At 36.6% G+C, this 23498-nt stretch overlaps 3 protein-coding genes and 1 long non-coding RNA gene across 6 annotated transcripts; 2 read left to right on the top strand and 2 right to left on the bottom strand.

The window, feature by feature from the left end:
* The first annotated feature begins 2234 nt into the window (after positions 1-2234).
* On the top strand, positions 2235-4057 carry LOC148696865 (uncharacterized). The gene has a single exon (XM_088694561.1). The coding sequence runs from the start codon at positions 2725-2727 to the stop codon at positions 3781-3783; it is 1059 nt and encodes a 352-aa protein (XP_088550687.1). The 5' UTR covers positions 2235-2724; the 3' UTR covers positions 3784-4057.
* A 7932-nt stretch (positions 4058-11989) lies between these two features.
* Positions 11990-16749, top strand: LOC137727036 (uncharacterized). 2 transcript variants are annotated; one of them, XM_088694560.1, is made up of 3 exons: positions 11990-12771; positions 13196-13384; positions 16167-16749. In XM_088694560.1, the coding sequence occupies exons 1-3, from the start codon at positions 12325-12327 to the stop codon at positions 16452-16454; spliced, it is 924 nt and encodes a 307-aa protein (XP_088550686.1). In that variant the 5' UTR covers positions 11990-12324; the 3' UTR covers positions 16455-16749. The 2 variants fall into 2 exon arrangements, with proteins under 2 accessions (XP_088550686.1, XP_068322081.2); XM_068465980.2 differs by having other exon boundaries at positions 11999-12771; positions 13199-13384.
* A 632-nt stretch (positions 16750-17381) lies between these two features.
* LOC137724540 (uncharacterized) lies at positions 17382-18845 on the bottom strand. The gene is made up of 2 exons (XM_088694559.1): positions 18240-18845; positions 17382-17890 (listed from the first exon to the last, which is right to left on the bottom strand). Exons 1-2 carry the CDS (start codon positions 18423-18425, stop codon positions 17486-17488), a joined length of 591 nt encoding a protein of 196 aa, XP_088550685.1. The 5' UTR covers positions 18426-18845; the 3' UTR covers positions 17382-17485.
* Positions 18846-19872: 1027 nt separating this feature from the next.
* Positions 19873-21676, bottom strand: LOC148696864 (uncharacterized). 2 transcript variants are annotated; one of them, XR_015962034.1, is made up of 3 exons: positions 21352-21676; positions 20602-20790; positions 19873-20055 (listed from the first exon to the last, which is right to left on the bottom strand). It is a non-coding gene; the product is annotated as an uncharacterized LOC148696864 (long non-coding RNA). The 2 variants fall into 2 exon arrangements; XR_015962033.1 differs by lacking the exon at positions 19873-20055 and having other exon boundaries at positions 20372-20790.
* Positions 21677-23498: the final 1822 nt, after the last annotated feature.

Genomic DNA, 23498 nt, shown 5'->3' with positions numbered 1-23498 from the left:
CTTTTGTTCTGTTACCTAATCTCTAAATGTTTGTTTTTTGTGATTTTTTACATATGCGATCTCGGAGTGTGTGCAAACAAGTTTGACGGTTAGATCATTGAAAAAAGTTTTATAAAATGTGTATCGCATCAAAAAGGTAGATTAAATAAACACTTAAAGAGTTAATGTTATACTTCCATTAAGTATAAAATAAGATTTTGTGGTATCCACTAGTATAAATATTTTAAATTGAAGATCAAATTTATTCGTTACATTTTTATAGGGTCGAGGAGTGTAGCTGTAAAAAATCATTAAAATCAGAGCTAAAATAACCGTTAAATTGTGATTTTTCGTTTATAACCATTGAAAACTTTTGTTCCGTTACGTAATCTCTGAATGTTTGTTTTTATGATTTTTTACGTATGCAATCTCGGAGTGTGTACAAATAAGTTTGACGGTTGGATCGTTGAAAAAAGTTTTGTAGAATGCCTATCGCATCAAAACGGTAGATTAAACAAATGCTTAGAGTTAATATTATACTTCCATTAAGTATAAAATAAGATTTTATGGTATCAACTGGTGTAAATATTTTAAATTGAAGATCGAATTCGTTCATTGCATTCTTATAAGGTCGATGAGTGTAGCTGTAAAAAATCATCAAAATTGGAGCTAAAATAACGGTTAAATTGAGATTTTTCGTTTATAACAATCGAAAACTTTTGTTCCATTATCTAATCTCTGATTTTTTTTTTTTTTTTTTTTTTTTTTTTTTTTTTTTGCAATTTTTTACATATGCGATCTTGTAGTATTTACAAACAAGCTTGACGGTTAGAGCATGGAAACTAGTTTTCGTAGAATTCATATCTCTGTTAAATTTGCCTAAATTTTGAAGTGGGAAAAGTAATTTGTGCTAAATTTTTATTTATGTTTTTCAAGTATTGATTAAAAAATATTTAGTTTGTGTGATGACATTTTCATTATACAATTATCTTTTTGTTTCTTTATCGCATATTTTACATAGGCTATTATCTATTAGACCAAACAATTATTTATTTAATTTTTAAAAACGTATTCTATTTAAATATATATTATTTATTTATTTATTAAACCAAACAATTATTATTTTATTTTTTAAATTCGTAACAAAATTTTGGGGGGATTTTTGCCGTCATTTTTTTTCTGATGGTTTTTATTTTAAAATATGTTTCTGTCGATTTTAACTGACAGTTATGAAAATTTTCCAAAATAAAACCTCCTCATCTCTTCATTGCGTTGGTGCCTTCTCCCTTCCCCCTTTTCTCGGTTGAGACAGAGGACCACTTCAGGAACCAGAAGTAGAGCAATTTGCTTAATGTGTTGGTTTCTGTGGTTATTCCTCCCATAACTCTTTTTCTTAACGTGGAGCTGACCTTACTTGCAGCGTACATCAATAAGCCCAGATCGTAGGCTTGTTGCCGTTGTTGGTGATCATGTAGATACATTGCTCATGGATTCGCAGAATGGGAAGGTACCAAGATCTTTTTCCTGATCATGATACTCTTGTCTGCAACTTATTTTGCTGCATTTTTCTTTCCATAGAAATATTCTTGCTAATAAGATGAGGTAAACTGTTTGAAAATTGAACGCAAGACATGTAGACTTTGAGGAAATGGTTAATGGTGGAAAAATACCAATACAAGTGTTATCTTTAATACGATAACAAATTCTTATAATTGTTCACCATAGAGATATCTGTCAGAGGATACGTTTTAAATTTCAGGATGCATTAACTGCATCAGTTTGGAGACGCTCTATAAATAGAGCACTCCGCATGTTTGTAAGTTACAAGAAAATAAGAAGAAGAAAGAAAACTAGAGAAAAATATCAGTAACATCATCTACTCCTCTGTTTTTTTATTTGTTATCTGCCTGTGCTATAATTTTAGTGTGGCATTTTACATCTACATTGCACCCACCACTTAAAAGGTTATCTCTCAAACTTTATTCCTTTTATAACACGTTATCAGCACGAGTCTCTATATATAATTATTCTCTCATCTCTCTTCGCCGAACGAACGAAAGAAAGAAAAGAAAAAAAAAATGTTTCCTTTAAGGTTTTTACTGTTCATCTTCTTCCTCTGCCTCAACTGCGCCGTGTACCCTCGCGACGAATTGTTTGCTCCGTGCCTACTCATAGTCCTCCAACTAACGGTTACATACATTTTTGATTACTTGTTTGGTGTAGAGATTGATTACTAACCCAGTATTTATTCTACTGCAATCCAAGATGGTGCGGTACAATCGCCCATCTTGAACTGCAAATTTATTCTTACTGCGATCCAAGACGGTGCGGTATCATCGCCTATCTTGGACTGCAGATTTAATTTTACTGCAATTTTTAGGTGGAGCGGTATAATCGCACACCCTACCCTGCATATTTGAATTTACCTGCTGTTTAATTTTATTGCAATTTTATGTGGTGCGGTATAATCGCCCACGCTGCTCTGCATATTTAATTTTCCTGTTACTTGAGTGGTGCGGAATAATCGCCCATTCTATATTACATTATTTCAATGAAAATGGTGCGGTACGATCGCCCTTCTCATTCACCCTGAAAATCTCGAGCCAGAAGTTTCGAGTGCTTATCATTTTGGCCTGAAGATCAAAATGAAAAATTTGTAAGAACCAGAAGTTCTAACATCATATTCCTCCAGGAATACATATTATTGCAAGTTCTTACACATCTCATTTTCTTTCAGAAAAGAAAATGGCGAACTTGGCGAAGCTTGAATTTGCTGCCCTGGATATTACCGGGAAGAATTACCTGACCTGGGTACTGGATACCAAGATCCATCTGGAAGCAGGGAATCTTGGAGATACCATCAGGGAAGAGAGCAACTCATCCTCTCAAGATCGGGCAAAGGCCATGATTTTCATTCGCCGCCATCTTGATGAGGCGCTAAAGAGCGAGTACTTAACGGTTGAAGATCCGTTAGCTCTCTGGAATGCCTTGAGAAATAGATACAATCACCAGACAACGGTGATTCTTCCAAGGGCCCGCTATGAGTGGACTCATCTGAGGATCCAAGACTTCAAGTCAGTGGCAGAATACAATTCTGCATTGTTCAGAATTACCTCTCAGATGAAGCTCTGTGGGGATATTATTACTGAGGAGCATATGCTGGAAAAGACTCTCAGCACATTTCATGCCTCCAACGTGCTCCTGCAGCAGCAGTATAGAGCGCGAGGCTACACTGAGTACAACCAGCTGATATCTGTGCTCTTAGTAGCTGAACAGAATGATGAGCTCCTGATGAAAAACCATCATTCCCGACCTACTGGATCTGCACCATTCCCAGAAGTGAATGCTGCTTCCCTCGAAGTGAATGCCACATCCTCTGGTGGTGATAATCATAAACGAGGACGTGGCCACAAGCGAGGTCGATGGAATAGGAAAGGCAAGAACCATGGAGTTCAGTTTCACAACCAGGTTCCGAGGCATAATTCAGGCCCGAGCTTCAAAAATGTGAATCGCCACAAAGGCAAAGCTCATATGAACCATGCTCCTAGAAACTTTGAAGGAGCCTGCCATAGGTGTGGTGGCAATGGGCATTGGGCGCGTACTTGTCGTACCCCAAAACATCTAGTGGATCTGTATCAAGCCTCCCTCAAGGAGAAGGGTGTCGAGACCAACTTTCTCGACCAGGCTAGACCAATGGATATACCTGATCCAGTGTTCGACTTATCAGGGCAGTTGAACACAACTCATCTAGATGTTTCAGACTATATTGTGGAAAGAGGAAATGAAGTATATCGGTCCGATTGAATCATTAATGTACTTTTATTATGCTGAACTTGTAGTATTTTCAGATTCAATAAAAGTGGCATGTAAATTTTCTTGTTATAACTTGCTTTTCTCTTACTCAGAGAGCATGGATAAAAATTGTGGTTATTCTCAAAACATGAGAAATGGCGGAGATATTTGTCTTGCAGACAGTGCAACCACACATACAATACTTCGTGATCGAAAGTATTTCTCAAGCTTAATACCTACAAGAGTAGGGGTAACAACAATATCAGGACCTTCAGATGTAATTCAAGGTTCAGGGAAAGCCCAGATTATGTTACCAAATGGAACAATATTGTCCATACATAATGCATTGTATGCTACTCGATCTACTCGAAATTTGTTGAGTTTCAAAGACATACGTCTAAATGGATACCACATTGAAACAAAAAGTGCAGAAAATGTTGAGTATCTATGCATTACCTCCAATGATACCCAGAAACGTATATTGGAGAAGTTGCGTGGTATGTCGAGTGGATTATATTATACATACATAAGGACAATTGAATCACATACTGTCATGAACCAGAAGTTCATTGATTCAAAGGTTTACATGCTTTGGCATGACCGTCTGGGTCATCCAGGATCTACCATGATGCGTAGGATCATTACCAACTCTAATGGACATCCATTAGTGAGCAGACACATTACTGCCTTAAATGATAACCCTTGCAAAGCTTGTTCTCAAGGGAAGTTGGTAATTAGACCATCTCAACTAAAGGTTGATGCTGAATCCCCATCATTTCTGCAAAGAATTCAAGGAGATATTTGTGGGCCTATTCAACCATTATGTGGACCATTTCGATATTTTATGGTTTTGGTTGATGCATCTACCCGATGGTCACATGTTTGTCTCTTGTCTACTCGGAATGTAGCCTTTGCGAGACTTCTTGCTCAAATAATTAAGTTACGAGCACAGTTCCCAGATTATCCCATTAAGTCAATCCGACTTGATAATGCTGGTGAATTTACGTCTCAAACCTTTGATGATTATTGCATGACATTGGGCATTGATGTTGAACACCCTGTTCCTCATGTCCATACTCAAAATGGTTTAGCAGAAGCATTGATCAAGCGGCTTCAGTTAATAGCTCGCACTCTGCTTATGAAAACCAAATTGCCAATCTCTGCATGGGGACATGCCATCTTACATGCTGCATCATTGGTTCGATTGAGACCTGTAGCCAACCATCAATACTCTTCAGTACAACTCGTGTTTGGACATCAGCCAAACATTTCCCATTTACGAGTTTTTGGTTGTGCTGTTTATGTGCCTATTGCACCACTGCAACGCACTAAAATGGGACCTCAGCGTAGACTGGGAATTTACTTGGGTTTTGATTCACCATCTATCATTAGATATTTGGAACCCTTGACAGGTGATATGTTTACAGCTCGTTTTGCTGATTGTCACTTTGATGAGACAATTTTCCCGTTGTTAGGGGGAGAAAAGACCGTTCCAGAAGAACGGAAAGAGCTGACATGGGTTGTTCCCACCTTGTCTCATTTTGATCCTCGCAACATTCAATGTGAAAATGAAGTGAGAAGGATCGTTCATCTTCAAAGCATTGCCAATCAAATGCCAGATGCATTTAATGATGCTATGAAAGTGACAAAATCACATATACCAGCTGCAAATGCACCTGCAAGAATTGATGTCCCTGTTGGACAAAATAAAGTGGCAGCAAATGATTCATCTGGTGCACGCCTGAAGCGTGGTAGACCCCAAGGTTCAAAAGATTCAGCTCCTCGAAAGAGAAAGTCGAGGGCACAACTGAATCCAAATGAAATCATTCAGGAAGAGAAAATGAATGATACATCCACAATTCATCATTCTGGACTTCCAGAAAAAGAAAATGTCCTTGATGAGACATCTGTCCCTGAAGAGACAGAAGTACATGAAAGCAAAGAAATCTCCATAAATTATGCATGTACAAATGAATTGTGGGATCGAAATGAAATAATCATCGATGATATGTTTGCATTTGCAGTAGCCACTGAAATCATCTTAAGTGATGATATTGAGCCCCGTTCTGTTGATGAATGCAAACAGAGACAGGATTGGCCTAAGTGGAAAGATGCAATCCAGGCAGAATTAAATTCCTTGGAAAAGCGGAATGTTTTTGGACCAGTAGTCCAAACCCCGCCTAGTGTAAACCCCGTGGGTTACAAATGGGTATTCACAAGGAAACGCAATGAGAAAAACGAGATCGCAAGATACAAAGCACGACTCGTTGCACAAGGTTTTTCTCAAAGACCTGGAATTGATTATGAGGAGACATACTCTCCTGTAATGGACGCAATTACGTTCCGTTACTTAATAAGTTTAGTGGTTTCAGAAAGACTTGACATGCGACTTATGGATGTCATCACTGCGTATCTATATGGAGAATTAGATACTGACATCTATATGAAAGTCCCAGAAGGACTTAAGTTGCCTGAAACAAGTAATAAACCACGAGGTATGCTCTCGATCAAATTGAGGCGATCATTGTATGGTCTGAAGCAATCTGGACGAATGTGGTATAATCGTCTCAGTGAGTATTTGATCAAAGAAGGGTATATCAACAATGTTATTTGCCCTTGTGTGTTCATTAAGAAATCCAATTCTGGATTCGCTATAGTGGCAGTATATGTTGATGATATGAATCTAGTTGGGACTCCTGAAGAGCTCCATAAAACTGCTGAATATCTGAAAAGCGAATTTGAAATGAAAGACCTTGGAAAAACGAAATATTGTCTCGGCCTGCAGATCGAGCATTGTGCTAGTGGAATTTTGGTCCACCAATCAGCTTACATTGAAAAAATTCTGAAGCGATTTGGTATGGATAAGGCTTATCCACTAAGCACGCCAATGGTCGTTCGTTCTTTGGACATTAAGAAAGATCCATTTCGTCCAAAAGAAGATGATGAGCTGGTCCTTGGTCCAGAAGTACCATATCTGAGTGCAGTAGGTGCTTTGTTGTATTTAGCACAATGTACTAGACCAGATATAGCTTTTTCAGTTAATTTGTTAGCAAGGTATAGCTCTGCTCCAACAATTCGCCATTGGAAGGGTATCAAAGATGTATTGCGATACCTTCGTGGGACAACAGACATGGGTCTCTTCTACTCAAAGGACTCCACAGATGACCAGGTCCTTGTTGGATATGCAGATGCTGGCTTCCTCTCTGATCCGCATAAAGCCCGCTCACAAACTGGATATGTGTTTAAGAATGGAGATACAGCAATCTCATGGCGCTCAACCAAGCAAACATTAGTTGCTACATCTTCAAATCATTCAGAAATACTTGCTTTACATGAAGCAAGTCGTGAATGTTCTTGGTTAAGATCAATGATCCATCATATCCGGAATTCATGTGGTCTAACTTCGAAGACAGACAATCCAACTGTCATCCATGAAGATAATGCAGCCTGTGTTGCCCAAATGAAGGAAGGATTCATCAAGGGCGATAAGACTAAACACATATCTCCAAAGTTTTTCAGTGCACATGAGCTTCAGAAGGCTAAAGTTATTGAAGTCAGACAAATCCGTTCAAATGAAAATCTGGCAGACTTGTTCACCAAATCTCTACCAAAGTGCACATTTCAGAAGTTAGTACAAGGCATCGGATTACGTCGACTTACCAAACAGCTAAATTTGGAAAATGCGGAATCAGGGGGAGATACATATCAGGGGGAGCATCCCTGATACATGCTTGTTGTACTCTTTTTCCTTCGATTAGGATTTTTCCCACTGGGTTTTTCCTATCAAGGTTTTAACGAGGCAACATAAGCATACTTGACACTATATCAACGATCCAGGAAAAGTTGTACTCTTTTTCCTTCGCTATGGTTTTTTCCCACTGGGTTTTTCCAAGCAAGGTTTTAACGAGGCAACTCATGTTGATATGTGGGCATCCAAGGGGGAGTGTTGAAAAGTCTAATGTTTGATGGCAATGAATGCCCACAAAAGCAAAAGTCTTCTGCATGGGCAAAGTTTTCAATGCCCATGCAAAGTGAAATTGGAAAGTGAATTGTAATGTCAGAGGATACGTTTTAAATTTCAGGATGCATTAACTGCATCAGTTTGGAGACGCTCTATAAATAGAGCACTCCGCATGTTTGTAAGTTACAAGAAAATAAGAAGAAGAAAGAAAACTAGAGAAAAATATCAGTAACATCATCTACTCCTCTGTTTTTTTATTTGTTATCTGCCTGTGCTATAATTTTAGTGTGGCATTTTACATCTACATTGCACCCACCACTTAAAAGGTTATCTCTCAAACTTTATTCCTTTTATAACAATATCTACTTTTTGTTTATTTTTCAGTATACCTTAACTTCGTGTTAGCAGAGCAGTTGTGCTTCTAAATTCCAAATTTACACCTAAAAGCATTTTCCAGGTTGTATTTTCAAAGATGGGAACCGTTTACTAACTCTAAACAACTCCGTTTTTTTTTTTTTTTTTTTTTTTGTCATTCCAGACTATTACTAACTATATACAAATCTTTCATTGCCAGTTGCCGTTCTGAAGAATAACTTGGGTGCTGCTAGATCAATTCGCTTTTCATCATATGGTTAGTTCATGATGGTCGCAGAACCTGCAGATTTTGTGCATATATAGCACAAGGGTAGATTACAAAGTGCAGCAAGAGATTGATTTCTTTGGGGAGATATCAATGAGTTGGGATGACGAGTCTCTGTATATAGGAATCTAGGATCGAACCATCTGGAGAGAAAAACATGCAAGATGAGGAAGTAATCTTATCTCTTGGTTTCGCCGGTTTTAGGGTTGATTATGCTTTTGTTTTCCTTTGTTTTTGTCCATTGTATGAGAGGTTTTGTTTCTTAGTGGTCTATATTTTTTTTATTATTAATATATTTTCTGTAAGTTTTATTCGATGGAGTATGCTCTATATTCATTATTAATAAATTCTCTGTCGGTTATATCCGACACAAGTTCTGTCGGTTTTAGAGTATTTGTTGTCAGTTTTATCCGACAAAGAATACTCTTATTTATTCATTATTAATATATTCTCTGTCGGTTATATCCGACACAATTTCTATCGGTTTTAGGGTATTTTCTGTTGGAAAATTCATTTCCTGACGCTAGCAATTATGTCGCTTATTATATCCGTCACTGCATCCATTTTCTATTGGATTTTGCTTAATATCCTACAGTAATATAAGTTCCTTGTCGATTATCATAGCGACACTAATAAAGGGTTTTGTAGTAGTGGAGGATTTAAAATCTCAAATGTAGTGTTTGCAAATGATTGTCTCCTGTTTGCTAAGGCCACGCCGAGGGGTGCGAGGAATATTCTTCAAATACTTAATATGTTTTCTAAAGAGGCGGGTCAACAAATAAACTTTCATAAGTCTTCCTTGTATTTTTCCAAGAATACCACTTCTTCAACTGGAATTGATATTGTTAATATTTTAAATATTCATTATAAAACTACTATAGGTAAGTATCTAGGAATTCATAATATTGTTTTATGGAAAGACCAAGTTAATGGTAATGTGCTACTTAAGAGGGTTAAGCAAAAATTAGCTGGTTGGAAAGCAAGCACTCTTTCAAGAGCAAGGAGGCTTACTTTAATTAACTCTAATCTAATGGGTATGCCTAATCATGTTATGTCTTGCTTTAAGTGTCCTGACAGGATTGTCAATAAGCTTAATAAAGAGTGTAGGGATTTTTTCTGGGATAGGGACAAGAAAATCTTTCCAATGGCTTGAGATTCGGTTTGTGCTCCTAAGAAAGTGGGAGGTTTGGGAGTTAGAAGACTTGATCATTCTAATAATGTTTGTCTTGCTAAGTTGGGTTGGAAGGTAATGACTTAGGAGGATTACTGGTGGATGAAGTTAGTTAAAAGTAAGTATCGTAAAAAGGAAAATTTTCTAAATAATAAAATTATACAAAATCATTCTTTTGCTTGGAAATGTATCTTGAAAAGTAGAGATGTTATTCTTAACGGTATGAGATGGAGATTGGGTAATGATAAGGACATTTTGTTCTGGTCCCACATTGAGTTTTTCTTTACCTGTTATTCTATCTCTTACCTAATATTGACAACCAAAACATTAATTGGGTCTTGAAAGTTGGTGAATTTATTGATAATTATTGTTGGGATAGGAGAAAACTTTCGCAAGTGGTTAGTAATGAAATTGTGAGGAAAATTTGTAATATTATAATTCCCTTGCAGGATTCCAAAGATGTGCTAGTTTGGGGTCCAAATACAAATTGTAAGTTCTCTGTTAAATCAGCTACTTGGATCCAGAAAGGGATGTTGACTCAATCTACAAAGCATAAGTTCATTAATAAGATGTGGAAACTTAATATCCCTCTTAAAGTTAAGATGTTTGCGTGGTTGTTCATTCGTGATAGACTTCAAACTAGAAAAAGATTAAGTCATATTGTAATTAATAGTGATAAGTTGTGTCATTTTTGTAATTTCGTAGTCGAGGATCAAAAGCATTTATTTTTTCATTGTGGTGTCATCAAATTGATTTGGGACATTTGTTCAATTAAGCTGGGCAATTTCACTAATGCTAACTTCGACTCGGCAGTAGACTGGCTAAATTCTTTAAAGCATGTTGATAAGGAAGTTCCTAGTGAATTGAGCTTGTGTTTGCTCCTTTGTTGGCAAATTTGGAATAACTATAATAATATGGTGTTAAGAAATGTTTTGCCCATCTCGGCAAGATCTAAGTTATTGGCTATATCTATGGGTGAGTGATATCTTAAAGCCAATGGTAAAGGTTAGAGAAGAAATACTAATGATACTTCCACAATTGTTAAATGGCATCTGCCGGATAAGAGTTCTATTAAGTTAAATTTTGTAAGTTCGGCGGTTCGGGACAAGGCGGTGACGGGATTTGTTTTAAGGAATCATAATGGGTAGATTATTGGAGGTGGAACTTTAAATTTGGATGGTGCCACTATTTATGAAATGGAGGCTAAGGCTCTCAAAGAGGGCCTTCTTTTTGCTTAGAGGAAGGGCTATACAAAGATTATGGTTGAAGGTGACTTTAAGTTGGTCATTCAGTCAGTGTTGGACCAGGGTGTGACTTCATGGAATCTGGTTTCTATTATTGAAGATATCAAGGGGACGGCAACCAATTTTGATTCCATTGACTGGAAACATACTTGTAGAGATGCTAACTTTGTGGTGGATGTCTTCGCTCGCCAATGCCTTCTTATTACTGATTGTCATACTTGGGATGATTGTATTCCTTCATTTTCTCTTCTTGCTCTTCAGTTTGATTCTGTAGGTAACGGTTGTACTCGAGGGTTTTCCTTTTAATATATTTTTCTTGATTAAAAAAAAAGTACTATAATTATAAGAATTTAAATTCGATTTTTAATGTAGAAAGAAGACCTCGTTCGTCCTAGTTAGGGGTGGGCATAAAAACCGCCAAACCGCAAAACCGCATCGAACCGTAAGAAAAAAAACCGAAAAAAACCGTGTTGACCGGAAAAGTCAACTTTGAGTGAAAAACCGAACCGAACCGTTCAAACCGGTTCCGGTTCCGGTTTCGAATGACCAAGAACCGGCCGAACCGAACCGAACCGTTTTATTAATAATAAATAAATAAATTATATACACACACACACATGTCATGGTATAATAGGTTGAAAAATAGGTTGAAAAATTGTGTACAGGAGCTGCTGCTTCTTGCTTGCTCTCTGAAGTCTGAAAACTTGCAATTTGTTTCATCATTTTTTTGTTTGTTGACTGATTGACCAGTGCATATGTATTTTAGTTGTCTCTTTTTGTTGATTTGGTGCCACTACCAAAAACATTTGCATTAAAAAAGATGTGTTGTATGCAACTTTATGTAATCAGTTTTAGAAGATGTATTTGAATGCATAATGATTTGGTATTCAAATAATTTATTATTAGGAACCGTAAACCGGCAAGAACCGAATCGGAACCGGTGTAGACCAAACCGTAATGTTCTAGTCATAAATTTAAGTGGAACCGCACCGAATTGAACCGTTAATATATTTCGGTTGCGATTCCAATTTAGGGGTGGAATTGCACCGAACCGTACCGTGCCCACCCCTAGTCCTAGTACAGGTTCAATGAACTTTGGCTAATTACATTCACTATAAGGTAATGAGATTAATTAATTTGCATGTATGGTAACAACTGGAAAAGTTAACAAATCCACAGAAAACAGGGGGTCAAATAACGCGGACATTTCCACTTTCTGTCACCTTACCAAAAACCTCATCCTTTCGCCCTCCACCATTCATCAATACCACCAAAGCACATTTCCTTAAATAACGTGCCCCCTAGATCACCTCATCCTTACCGTCCGATCAAATCCAACGGCAGATACCCTGCAAATATAATCAGGCGTGAACAAAACGCACAGTGCAACTCCTTCCCATTGTCCTCAAGAACCAAACAACGAACGAAACCGCAGAAATCAGAGACGAAGTGTGAAGACCTCTGTGGCTCTGTGCTTTTTATTTCAGTCCCCGAACTTTACCAAAATTACACTGACGTCCCCGAACGATAGACGATAATGCACCAAAAGTCGGATTCGGATGTGACGATGAGCGTGGAGCAGTTGACGCCGCCGCGGTCGCCTCGCCGTCCGATTTACTACGTCCAGAGCCCCTCCAACCACGACGTCGAGAAGATGTCGTACGGCTCGAGTCCTGTTGGGTCGCCGCAGCACCACTACTATCACTGCTCCCCTATCCACCACTCCCGCGAGTCCTCCACGTCGAGATTCTCCGCCTCCCTGAAAAACCCCGGCAGCATGTCCGCCTGGCGAAAGCTGCAGCGCGGGGACGAAGTGGAATTGTCCGAAGGCGACGAAAATGACTCCGCATTCGACGACGGCGGCCCCGCGCTTAATATTAGGTTGTACTTCTGCTTCGCATTGCTGTTCGTTGTGCTCTTCACGGTGTTTTCTTTGATCTTGTGGGGCGCCAGCAAGGCTTACGAGCCTCGAGTCATCGTTAAGGTAAATGATTTCCGACCTTCCTTTTCATTTTGCTCTAACGTTTATTTTAGTTACTTAATCCTCTATGATTTATTCAATTAAAATAACAGAAATAAACATGATTAATGTGCAAGGGGAGATGTCTAATTTATATTTACTTGAATATCTGTTCATTTATTCAATTCAAATGTAAAAAATAACCGAAACGTCTCAAACGAGACGTTTAGATATACTTGAATTTTTTTTTGTTTGTTCAATTGAAAATTTAGAAACTCAGAAATAAATACAATGTGAACACGGACATGGAGATAATAAAGCTTGCCGGAGTAACTTTTAGGTTTTACTTTTTTTACACGGTAATGGACCGAGTTGACTCGGTTGACGGGGATTTGATTTCATTTTGTCTGACGGCGTTAGGTTTTGTTTCTTTTTTCCTGGGGGCTAGCAGAATATTGTGTTCGAGAGTTTAAATATACAGGCGGGGAGCGACAGGACGGGGGTCTCGACGGACATGCTATCGTTGAATTCGACGGTCAGGATATCTTACAAGAATCCCGCGACATTCTTCGGCGTCCACGTCACGTCTACTCCATTGGAGCTCCACTATTACCAGCTCAAGGTTGCGTCCGGCCAGGTGCGTGATGTCCGTTCTGCCATAGATAACAAGGGGATTCTAACCTAATTCATATTTTGTACATGGGTAATTTTGTCAATTTAACTTGCCATAGTTAAGAGTGCGTTCCAACGTTAAAGGGGTTTGTACTTTGCCGGTTGAAAATTAAAATATTTATAAATATGGTTTCGGTTTGGTCAAAACGGCAGACGTTGGGAGTTGGGACAGCAGATGAAGGTTTGAAAATTTTGATGTGTCCTCTCAGTTGTCTTTATTGGGGTCACTGAAAAAGCTGTTTGTGCTGCCGAAGCATGAAGGGACCCGGCTTGTCTGCCCTTTCCGTTCCGTATATTTTTATCTTCTTCTATTTTATACGATCACGGTTAAATCATATTAATATTTTATATTAATTTTTTTATAAAAATAATAAGATAAAAAATAATAGTGATATAAAAAATATTAACATGATTTAACTGTAATCGCACAAATATGAGGAAATAAGAGTGTATAAAAACTAGAAAAGCAGAGAAGCCAGGCCCATGAAAACCCCCAACACCTTAAATACAAACATCTCTATTGGGATGCGTGGCCCAAATTTTACTGTCCTAATGTGAAAAATGGTCATGCGTGCTGTGAGTCTAGCAACATTGAAATATGGAATTTTTTTTTATATAGGTTCAAAGTAATTAAGAATTGGATCTATTTTAAAAGTTAAAAGTCATTAAAAATTGTACTTATTTCACAATGTAGTCTATAAAATTAGACCTATTTCAAAATTTTTTTTGAAATATTTTCGAATGGCGTTACTAATTTAGATTCATGTATTATGTTGTCCAGCTCGAAAAATCAGTAAAACAAATTCTTTGTGAGGTGGGTTATTTAGGGTTTGTTGTTATTGGTAACGACACATAACGATATAATGTCCACATAAAAAACTTGAGAATTCTTCCTTTGTGATAACCGTGACCAAATCTACTCGATTAGTTTCGAAATCATATTTGTCAATATGCATTACTATATATGCTATTGTTATCAAACATAAGAGTGTTAAATTCCAAAGCTTGATGGATTTCAATGGAGAATCAGAATCCACTTTTTGACTATTTGTTCATCTTTTAATAGGTTAAAGTCTTATAGGACCACCAAAAGTCGGGTGATGATTCCAACTTTCTTATCTTGTGGCTCACGTCTTTTTACTCAGCATTGACTTAGAGCGTCTCTTTTAGTATATGTCAAATTTTAAATATAAGATTTAAATTTGACAGTTTAGAGCATCTCCAAATGAAATAACAAAATCTCTACATAAGCTATAACAATAAAAAAAGACAGTAGCTAATTTTTTCCAACCGAAATATTAAATCTTATATGGTATGACAATGAATGGTAACAAAGGGGCTTGCTGTCCCATTTGACACCAGCTTCCCAAAAAAAAAAAAAAAAAAATTATTAATTAGTAAATGTCTTTTATTAATAATTAAATGTCATTTATTATTATATGTCTTTTATTATTGGATTGCTGACTGTAGAGTTTGTTTTATACGCTACCCTCTTTCTTCTTTTTTTAATCAACAAGTACTTTTCAACTTTGTGAAATACACTTATTCATTCTTCAATAGGTATCCTACTTTATTTTGTGGACATGCCTCAAATTTTCTTTTTTTCTCTTTTTTTTTTTCATTTTAAAAATGGGGACAATTGGTGGTAAGTTAGAGTTATCTATTCTTTTCGAGAGCCGAAAAGACTTACAGAGACATTTTAGTCTCCTCATGGCTAGAAGTTTGACTTCCACATCAGCAGCAGGTTTCGAAGCCGATACCTCAAATTTTTAGTTTTAAGGAAGTCTCGTAGTCTGTCATTTACCACTGAGCCAGCAGCTCGTGGTTGACATGCCTCAATTTTTTTCAGACTCATCTTCTAAGCAAGCGGAGGAGTCTAATAAAATTTGAGGCATGTTCACAAATATTTTGTTTTTAATTAATATTTTCAATTAAGGGTTGTATTTTATTGGATTATTTGTATTAGTATTTTGTTGTTAATTAGTATGAATTATTTATATATGTAATATTTAAAATATAAAATAGAAATTAAGAGAAAAATTAATTTAATAAAATAATAATTTAAATTGACACATCGGGTGGAGAGTGAAACATTAAAATATGTCAAAATGCCACATAAACCATCAAATTTAAATTTTGTGTTCAAAATTTAACATCTCCTTTGGAGATGATCTTATGTAGCATTTTGATATCTTTCAAAATTTTGATCTCCATCCGATATGTTAAATTAAACTATTATAATAAATGTTAAAAAAAACTAATTAAATTAATTAAATGCATTTAATAATCAATTAAAAAAATGATTTGAAGCTGCTATCAATTTTGGTAACAAGGGTAAGGGCTATCAATCCATGTTATGCAACATCATATTTGGCTTTTCGGTTGGAAAATATTGTTGTTGTCGGTTTCTACTGTTAGTGTTGATTTTGACAATATGATATCTACTTTGGAGATGCACTAATCTAACCCTTGATTGTTATTTATTTTATTTTTTGGGTGGTCAGTAAACTAGAAGGAAGGCAATGCAAGTAATGTACATGAAAACATAGGAATTACTACAAAAATCAAGAACTTACAAAGGTTAAACTGGACGTACTGCTTTTAGTGATCGAGATTTTTATTCGGAACTGATAGCAAGATCACTCCCTAGCTTTAAGCGCTTTTCGGTTAGTTTACAGAGAGTTTGGAAGTCTTTATTTCCTTTGTTGATTTTTTATCTTAGACCTTTTTCCGATGAAATGAAACAGATTGAAAACTTCTACCAAGCAAGGAAGACGCATCGGACAATAAGGACGGTTGTGCTAGGGTACCAAGTGGCTCTTTACGGGGGAATTTCAGTTATTCAAGATGTTAAGGAGGATCAGCAGAGAGTGGTAATACCGCTGAATCTGACGTTTGTTGTGAGGTCAAGAGCCTACATTTTGGGAAAACTAGTGAAGTCCAAGTTTTATGAGAGAATCAGATGCTCTGTCACTCTTAGAGGAAGCACACTAGGCAAGCACTCAAATTTGACAGATTATTGTGTCTACGACTGAATGCTGTGTTCTGTTTATCATTAGTAATCTTTTTGACAATGTTAGTGTGGATTAATTGTATCATTTTAACTGCTTAGATTACCTTGATGTCTATCGGACTTCGAATTTTGTAACAATGACTTCGACCTCTTTGTAGATTTTTCATTTGTGTAGAAAACAAGAGAAGAAAGCGAGTAATTGTTGCCTTCCATTCGTTTCTGTAGAATGGATTTGTAAAAAGATGCATTGTAATCAATTTGTTGCTTGAATGTATGGCACATATATCTTCTGTTTGGTAGATGAAAATGTTGATTCAGAACTTTAGATGCTCTTATATAAGTTTTGATAATAATTTTGATGTTAGGCGACTTTAGCCAAGGTAAATGCAGTGAAATTTGTCATGGAAAATAACATTTCTAAGGCATTAAGGATGAGTTTATGTCAAGGATGTCCTTATCGTAGAAAAAAAATGCTCACATCCGTCAATGCAGTTCAATGACAGAAACTGTCTATACTTTAGGCCCTCCAATGCTAATTCATCTAGTTTTCAAAGAATCATCTAAAATGTGCCAAAAACGCAAACCGTTTGATAAAACGAAGATGCAAATATCAAATTGTTCAGCGGTTATTTAGTTGGTTAATCTCGGTCATTTCAAAGGCATTAAGGATGCAAATTTCAAATTGCTCAACAAGTATTTAGTTGGCTAATTTTTTGTATGAATGATTCTTTAGAAGGAACTTAAAAGCTGAATGGTTTTGGATTACATCGCGAAAATAGAATGTCCTTGCTTAAGAGCTTAAATAAAGAATTTTTAAGTAAAAACGAGAAAGAAGGTAAATATATAGGAAAGAGAAGGCCTGCAGGCAGAAATTTAACTGAATGCTAAAAAGAACATGAAGCACTTCCACAATACAAAGGATGAAAGGACCATAAATATAAAACACATTATAAGCAAACAGTTGTACAAGTACGGAAAAACCCTAAAACAAAACACACAGGCTACAAGCAAACATCAAAACCACTACATCTTTTATTGGCTGCATCGTGCATGCTAATTCTCCTTGTGCTTCTCCTCTTCAGTCTTGTGACTCCCAGGGAGCTTGTCCTTAATCTTTTCCAAGATCCCTTTCTTTGCCTCGCTGTCGTGGGAATGCCCATCCGGAGCATGATACTCTGCAGGAGCATGATGTTCAGCCTCCTTGTCCTCTCCCGGAAGCTTTTCTGCGATTTTCTTGACAAATCGCTTCTCCTCAGCAACATGTTCGGCCTCCTTGTGCTGTCGCGGAAGCTTGTCTTTGATTTTCTCTACAAATCCCTTCTCATCAGCGTGTCCATTCTTCGCTGGAATGGATGTGTGGCAAGCATCTCCCTCTTCCTTGTTACTTGATATTTTCTCCTTGATCTTACCCTTAAGTCCCTTCTTTTTCTTCTCCCCACCTTCTTCGTCACTGCTAGACTGGAAAAACAAGCAACAAATATTTTATCAGTGAAGATTGAAAATCCGATTCTTGAAGGAAAGAAAAGGGACTAAGCACGCATGTTCTGCATTTGAAGTTAAAAAAAAGTGATTTTTGCATGCAATTTTTTTTCCCAAACCTTTTGATTGAATAAATCAAAGAAGAATCAACAAAGAGGAACAAGGGGAGAAGTGTGAAAGGAGAAAACAAATCAATGTTTGTATGGTGCATCAAACACTTGTGGAATTGTAAACACGAAAAGTTCCGAAATTTCGATGTCCACAGGAATCATTGATACAAATTGTGTTCAGAGTTTAATTTTTTGATAACCAAATCAACGAGACTCACCGAGCTAGAGTCGCCGTTATGGTGGTAGAGCTTTTCAGCTAAAGTAGTGTGCTTGTGCTGCTCCTGCTCCTGGTGGGGTTTCTGATTGTCCTTCTTTTTCAAGAAATCAAGCATCCCACAACCCTGAGCTTCTTCTTCTGCTCCCTTGGCATGTGTCTGACTCTCTTTCGGGTACTGATCTTCCATGCTAGCAAAACGAAAGTGTAATCGAATCGAAAAGAAAGGTTTGAGCTTTATCTAATGTCGGAAATGGCGATTAATTAACTCTGATTTTTCACTGGTGGTTTCATAGCAGATCGGTGTTGGTATTTATAGAGAAATGCTACGAGTTTTGTTAGCAACTATGAAATGTACCAAGACTCTTAAGTGATTAAAAAAAAAAGGATAAAGAAACGTACCATTTGCATTGGAGAGGAGAAAACTCATATGGGTCGGTGTGGACGGTGTGCAAAATTCTGCTGTTATCAAGAGTTTTGTGCATGGTTTTTGAGATTAGGAGATTAACAGGGATTAATAGTACTCTTAACATAATCACATGGATGTGTTTGGTCGGTGTTTGGGTTGGGAAGTTAACTTTTTAGAAATTTAATTTTGTTAATCTTGATTTAGCTAATCAAAGTATAAACATTATAAAACTGTTTTCCAAGCTGAACATGAGTCAACCCTCCAATCAATGTGAATCTTAGGTTTTTTAAAATTTGACTGAAATCCAAGACAGTAAAAGTTGTTTCAGGTTATCGTATTTAAGTATAACAAGAATTACAGATAGGAGCATGTAATTACGTTTCTCTTTTGTTTCTCTTTTATTTCTCTTTTATTGACAAATTAATCACAACTTGACAAGTGTGTGTAACTTTTCTTTACGTATTTTTCGTAAGCCACTTACAAGAAACTTTGGGTGATCATAACATTGTCACGTTATATTACTAATTCACTCAATAATATATTCTAGTTTTAGGTTCATGATATATCAATTATGTTATTCAACTATATTATAATATGTGGATTGGTAACAACACATGCAGGATTGTGACAATAAAAAAACTTTCTCGTTCCTTAGCATAGGTGTCAGTTTTTTATTTTCTTTTAATTGTAAAGAGCAAAACACTATTCTATTGATGATATGCAGAAAGAGAAGTGGCCTATACACCATGGTCTCAATCTTTACCATTTTATCCAAACACATCCATCAAACTAGGGATAGGTAACGGTTATGACGGGCGGGTAACTGCGATTATTTATCTATAATCGTTTATGTTCATACCCGCATAACCGTTTATCCGTTGGGTAATTGCATAAATAGTTATACCCATAACTATAACCGTTTATAAGCGGTTAACCATACCCATAACCGTGTACCCATGTAACCATAACCATTTACCTATTTACTCGTTTTTGAACTCGTTTATCCCTTTTTTACCCATTTACCCATTTTTCACCTGCCTACATGTTTTTTTTTTTAACAACTTGAAACTTACAAAAGAAAAATTGTCATAATTTTCATTTTCTGAAATTAAACACCGTTATAAGTACATTTTAGCATGCATTTCCCTATTTTAATCATTTTAGTTCTCATACAATTCCAATAATTGAAATAATAGTTTACGAATGGTATTTTTCTGCTACACCCAAACAAGTCTTTAATTATAATTCATATGATTACAAAGTAAAGCTTCTAAAAACAAAAAGTAGTCATTATCTTGAATATTAGATGATTCAAAACTCCAAAATATTCTGAAACTAAACACTTTCGAACACCAATGCTCTAGCACATTCAATCACAAAGTCTCATCGACTCGTTGTCACCAAAAATGGCCTACAAAAGAAATGTATAAATTGAATTAGTATCCCATTTAGGAACACTGACACCAATTAGCGAGGAGGGAGAGATGAGCGGAGGACGAAGTGTTTGAGACTTTGAGTATTTTTAATTTTTAATTTTACATATATTAAATTAAATGGGTAAATGGATACCCGTTATGACCACAGATAATACCCATAACTGATGGATACCCGTTATAACCGCGAGTAATACCCATAACCGTCCATTTAAATTTCACATATAAACGGTTATACCCATAACCGTTTGTTCGTCTGAACGGTTACCCATCACCGTAACCGTGAACTTTAAATAGACGGATAACCGCGGTTACCCAAACCCATGGTTATTTTGCCCATCCCTACATGGAGTTTATAACTTCTTTTTTGAAGCATACAAGTTTGAGCAACTTCATAAATTTATCTGGCCTTCATATATAATTGCCAATTCCTTGGTCATGCCTATTGCCATACCAGGAAACGCCACTCATATTAAAAGATTGTTTATTGCATGGATGACGCATGCAAAGAAGTTGTCAATTACTTGAGTTGGTATACTGATATTTTCTACTAGTGGGAGTAGAAAACTGGCTGTGCTCTCCAGTTTCTTGAAGAAAATCGATTCTTTTTCATCTTCTTCTAGTGTAGTTAACCCATATACATACGCTTGCTTTAGTTCGAAGCCCTGCTGATTTTAATGAAACCCATGAGATGATGAGAGTGCTTGGATCTCCTGCACTAGAACCGTTAATAGGTTAATAGTTGTAACCCATATTAGTCATTATCAATTCTCAACAAATAAAATCTTTACGGCAGCATGATATTATGTCAATTTCTTGGTATAGCATCTCCAGTGAAATGATCCAAAAGATCATAACCTCTAAGGACCGACTGAAATTGAAAACTCCATTTAACAAAATTGTCATCTTGTAATCGCACTATGAGCATACCAAGTAACCCTTCAATCTTTACAGTAGAATCTGTGTTTTGAATACAATCGCAACTAGTCTTGCTCACACAATACTTGCTCTTCACACAAAACTATGTTCTTGAATATCAAGAACCCAATTCCAAATTTCTCAAGAAATCACTCTCTGGTTATCGGCCTTTTTCGAGTAAAAAATTGACAACCTTCAACAATTCTTATACAACTTTAATAATTTTGGCTAATCGCCTTGTAATCTTTCATAAAATGGTTATCGACCTTTCAATCTTGAATACAAATGACAGAAATTTGATACTGAAGCATTCAAGCAAACAGTTGGTGTGCACAGAAAAATCAGAAACACAGAACCTGATATACACTGCAATCTTGATCATGAGCGATGAACAACTTTAATCAACCAGCAAAGATCCTTCGACCAACCAAAAGGAATTGCACAGCGGAATCGGCACTGAGGATCGACGGGCGAGTGATACCATGATAACAGTACTACAAGTATCAATAAATTATCAACGAAAAGAAAGAAAGAAATGCAGAAATGGAAGAAGAAGGAAGAGAGAATTGGAGAGAGAGAGAGAGGACTATGAATTTCAGTGTATTTTCATTGACTGAATTGCAATGCCAGCTTACACACTTTATATAGCTCACTAGCTATCTTACACTCTAAGCTATTAGCCCCAACAACTTTAACTAACTGCCACATCAGCTAGATATCTAACTGTTTTGCCATATCAACATAACTAGTCTTTGGACAATACTACCCTTCAATCTATATCAATACCCACATCGTTAGAGCTTAACACCAAGCACGCCAACTGTCGTGTTTTTGGTTGCTTTTGTGTGTGTGTACATATTTTTAAAGATACGATAGTGTACTATTCATGAAGGTTGAACTCAAGAAGGCTCAAGCCGGATAGTACACGATTACAAAGTAATACAGGACGTTACAAGCAATCCTCAGCGAGGAGGCCCAAAATGAAGTTAGGGGGAGTCCCCAACCAATCACAATGGCTGCCAATTGATAGACTGTAACGAGCAAGCCGGTGAGCTACGGGCTTGGCGGCAGACGTGGGTGGGGTATCTCAATCTTCAGTGAAAGGGGAGAAAAGCTTTCGTATCCTCCACAATTTGGCCAAGCACTGACCAGTTCAGGGAGGGATCCGAGAGCGCCCCAACAATCCGAAGAGAATCGCCTTCGAGTTGTAAGTTTTTAAAACACCTTGTCACAGCCCAAACCACACATTATCTAGCAGCCAAAGCTTCTGCGTGGGAGAGGAGACGTCAAGAAAGTTCATGCATGCAGCTGCCACAAAGATGCCAGCGTCGTCTCTGACAACCATACTCACTCCTCCTGAATTCCTATCATGATCCCAAGCCCCGTCAAAATTGAGTTTCAATTCAGCCGTCCTGATGGAGGCGACGACCATTTGGGAGGACGGTGGAGCATTGACCCTGATGGATTCCTGCAGCCATGCAAGCATCTTTGCCACAACTAAGTCTGGAGTATCACAATGAAGTGTTGATGCTTTGCATCTCTTTTGCGTTGTACGCACCTTGATGGTAATAATATAGCGTGTCTTCCTTTTCTTTTCAAAGATGCAGCTTTAAGTTCCTGATATTCATGGTTAGATAGTATATGACTGTTGTGCTATCTTTTATGGACTAACAAAACAGTATATTCAAGTATTAAAAAAAAAAAAAAAAAAAAAAAAAAAAAAGAAATGGTTGAAAACAAGAGTGATGAATGACATCGTGCAGAGAGAAAATGTAACAATATTTTCTTAACATGAAAGAATAATGTTAAACTTAATATATATTTGTACCATCTCTAACAGATGTAGAGCCTATCTACACATGTAAGTCATATCGCAATTAGAAAGATGATACAAATAATGATACAAATATGTCATAAGAGTAACATTTTTAAATAGAAAAACTTAGTCTTATTTTGCTGTTCGATTCTTCTACCTACAGTGTTAGATACATTGAGTTTATTTTTGTACATTCATGTATTTTCTCCTAGAATGTAACCCTTTTGTTTTCAACCAATAAAACATTACTTCGTAGCATAACAGTTTGTGACAGTTGAAATTCTCATTGATACAAAATACCACTATTGCAAACACCCCCATAATCTTTTGACCAAAAGCACTCACATAAACAAGCAAATTACATCATTTAATTATTCTTTTATCGAAATGAATTGTATCCATAATTGGGTAACAACATCTAGACAATAACGCATTTTCTCTATTCCAATCATAACTACAAAGGCCAAATCACATTTCAAAGCGTCATACTTGGAAACTAAACTCTCACGAGAAGAGACAACAAATTGAACTAAAATTATTCAAGATGAAGATTTGGAATTACAGTAATGCCAGTAGTCGAGGTGAACACAAATAAAGATGAAGATTACAAACCAAATACAATGCATGGTTCTTTTTATAAAATTTGTATGGTGAAAATATGTAAAGAGAATATAGTAGTAGACCCCA

This window comes from Pyrus communis, chromosome 5 (assembly GCF_041283825.1).
Source record: "Pyrus communis isolate YQ-2024b chromosome 5, ASM4128382v1, whole genome shotgun sequence".
Lineage (NCBI taxonomy): Eukaryota > Viridiplantae > Streptophyta > Magnoliopsida > Rosales > Rosaceae > Pyrus > Pyrus communis.
Note: the sequence above shows the minus strand (reverse complement) of the source record. Positions and strands in the feature narration are given on the sequence as shown.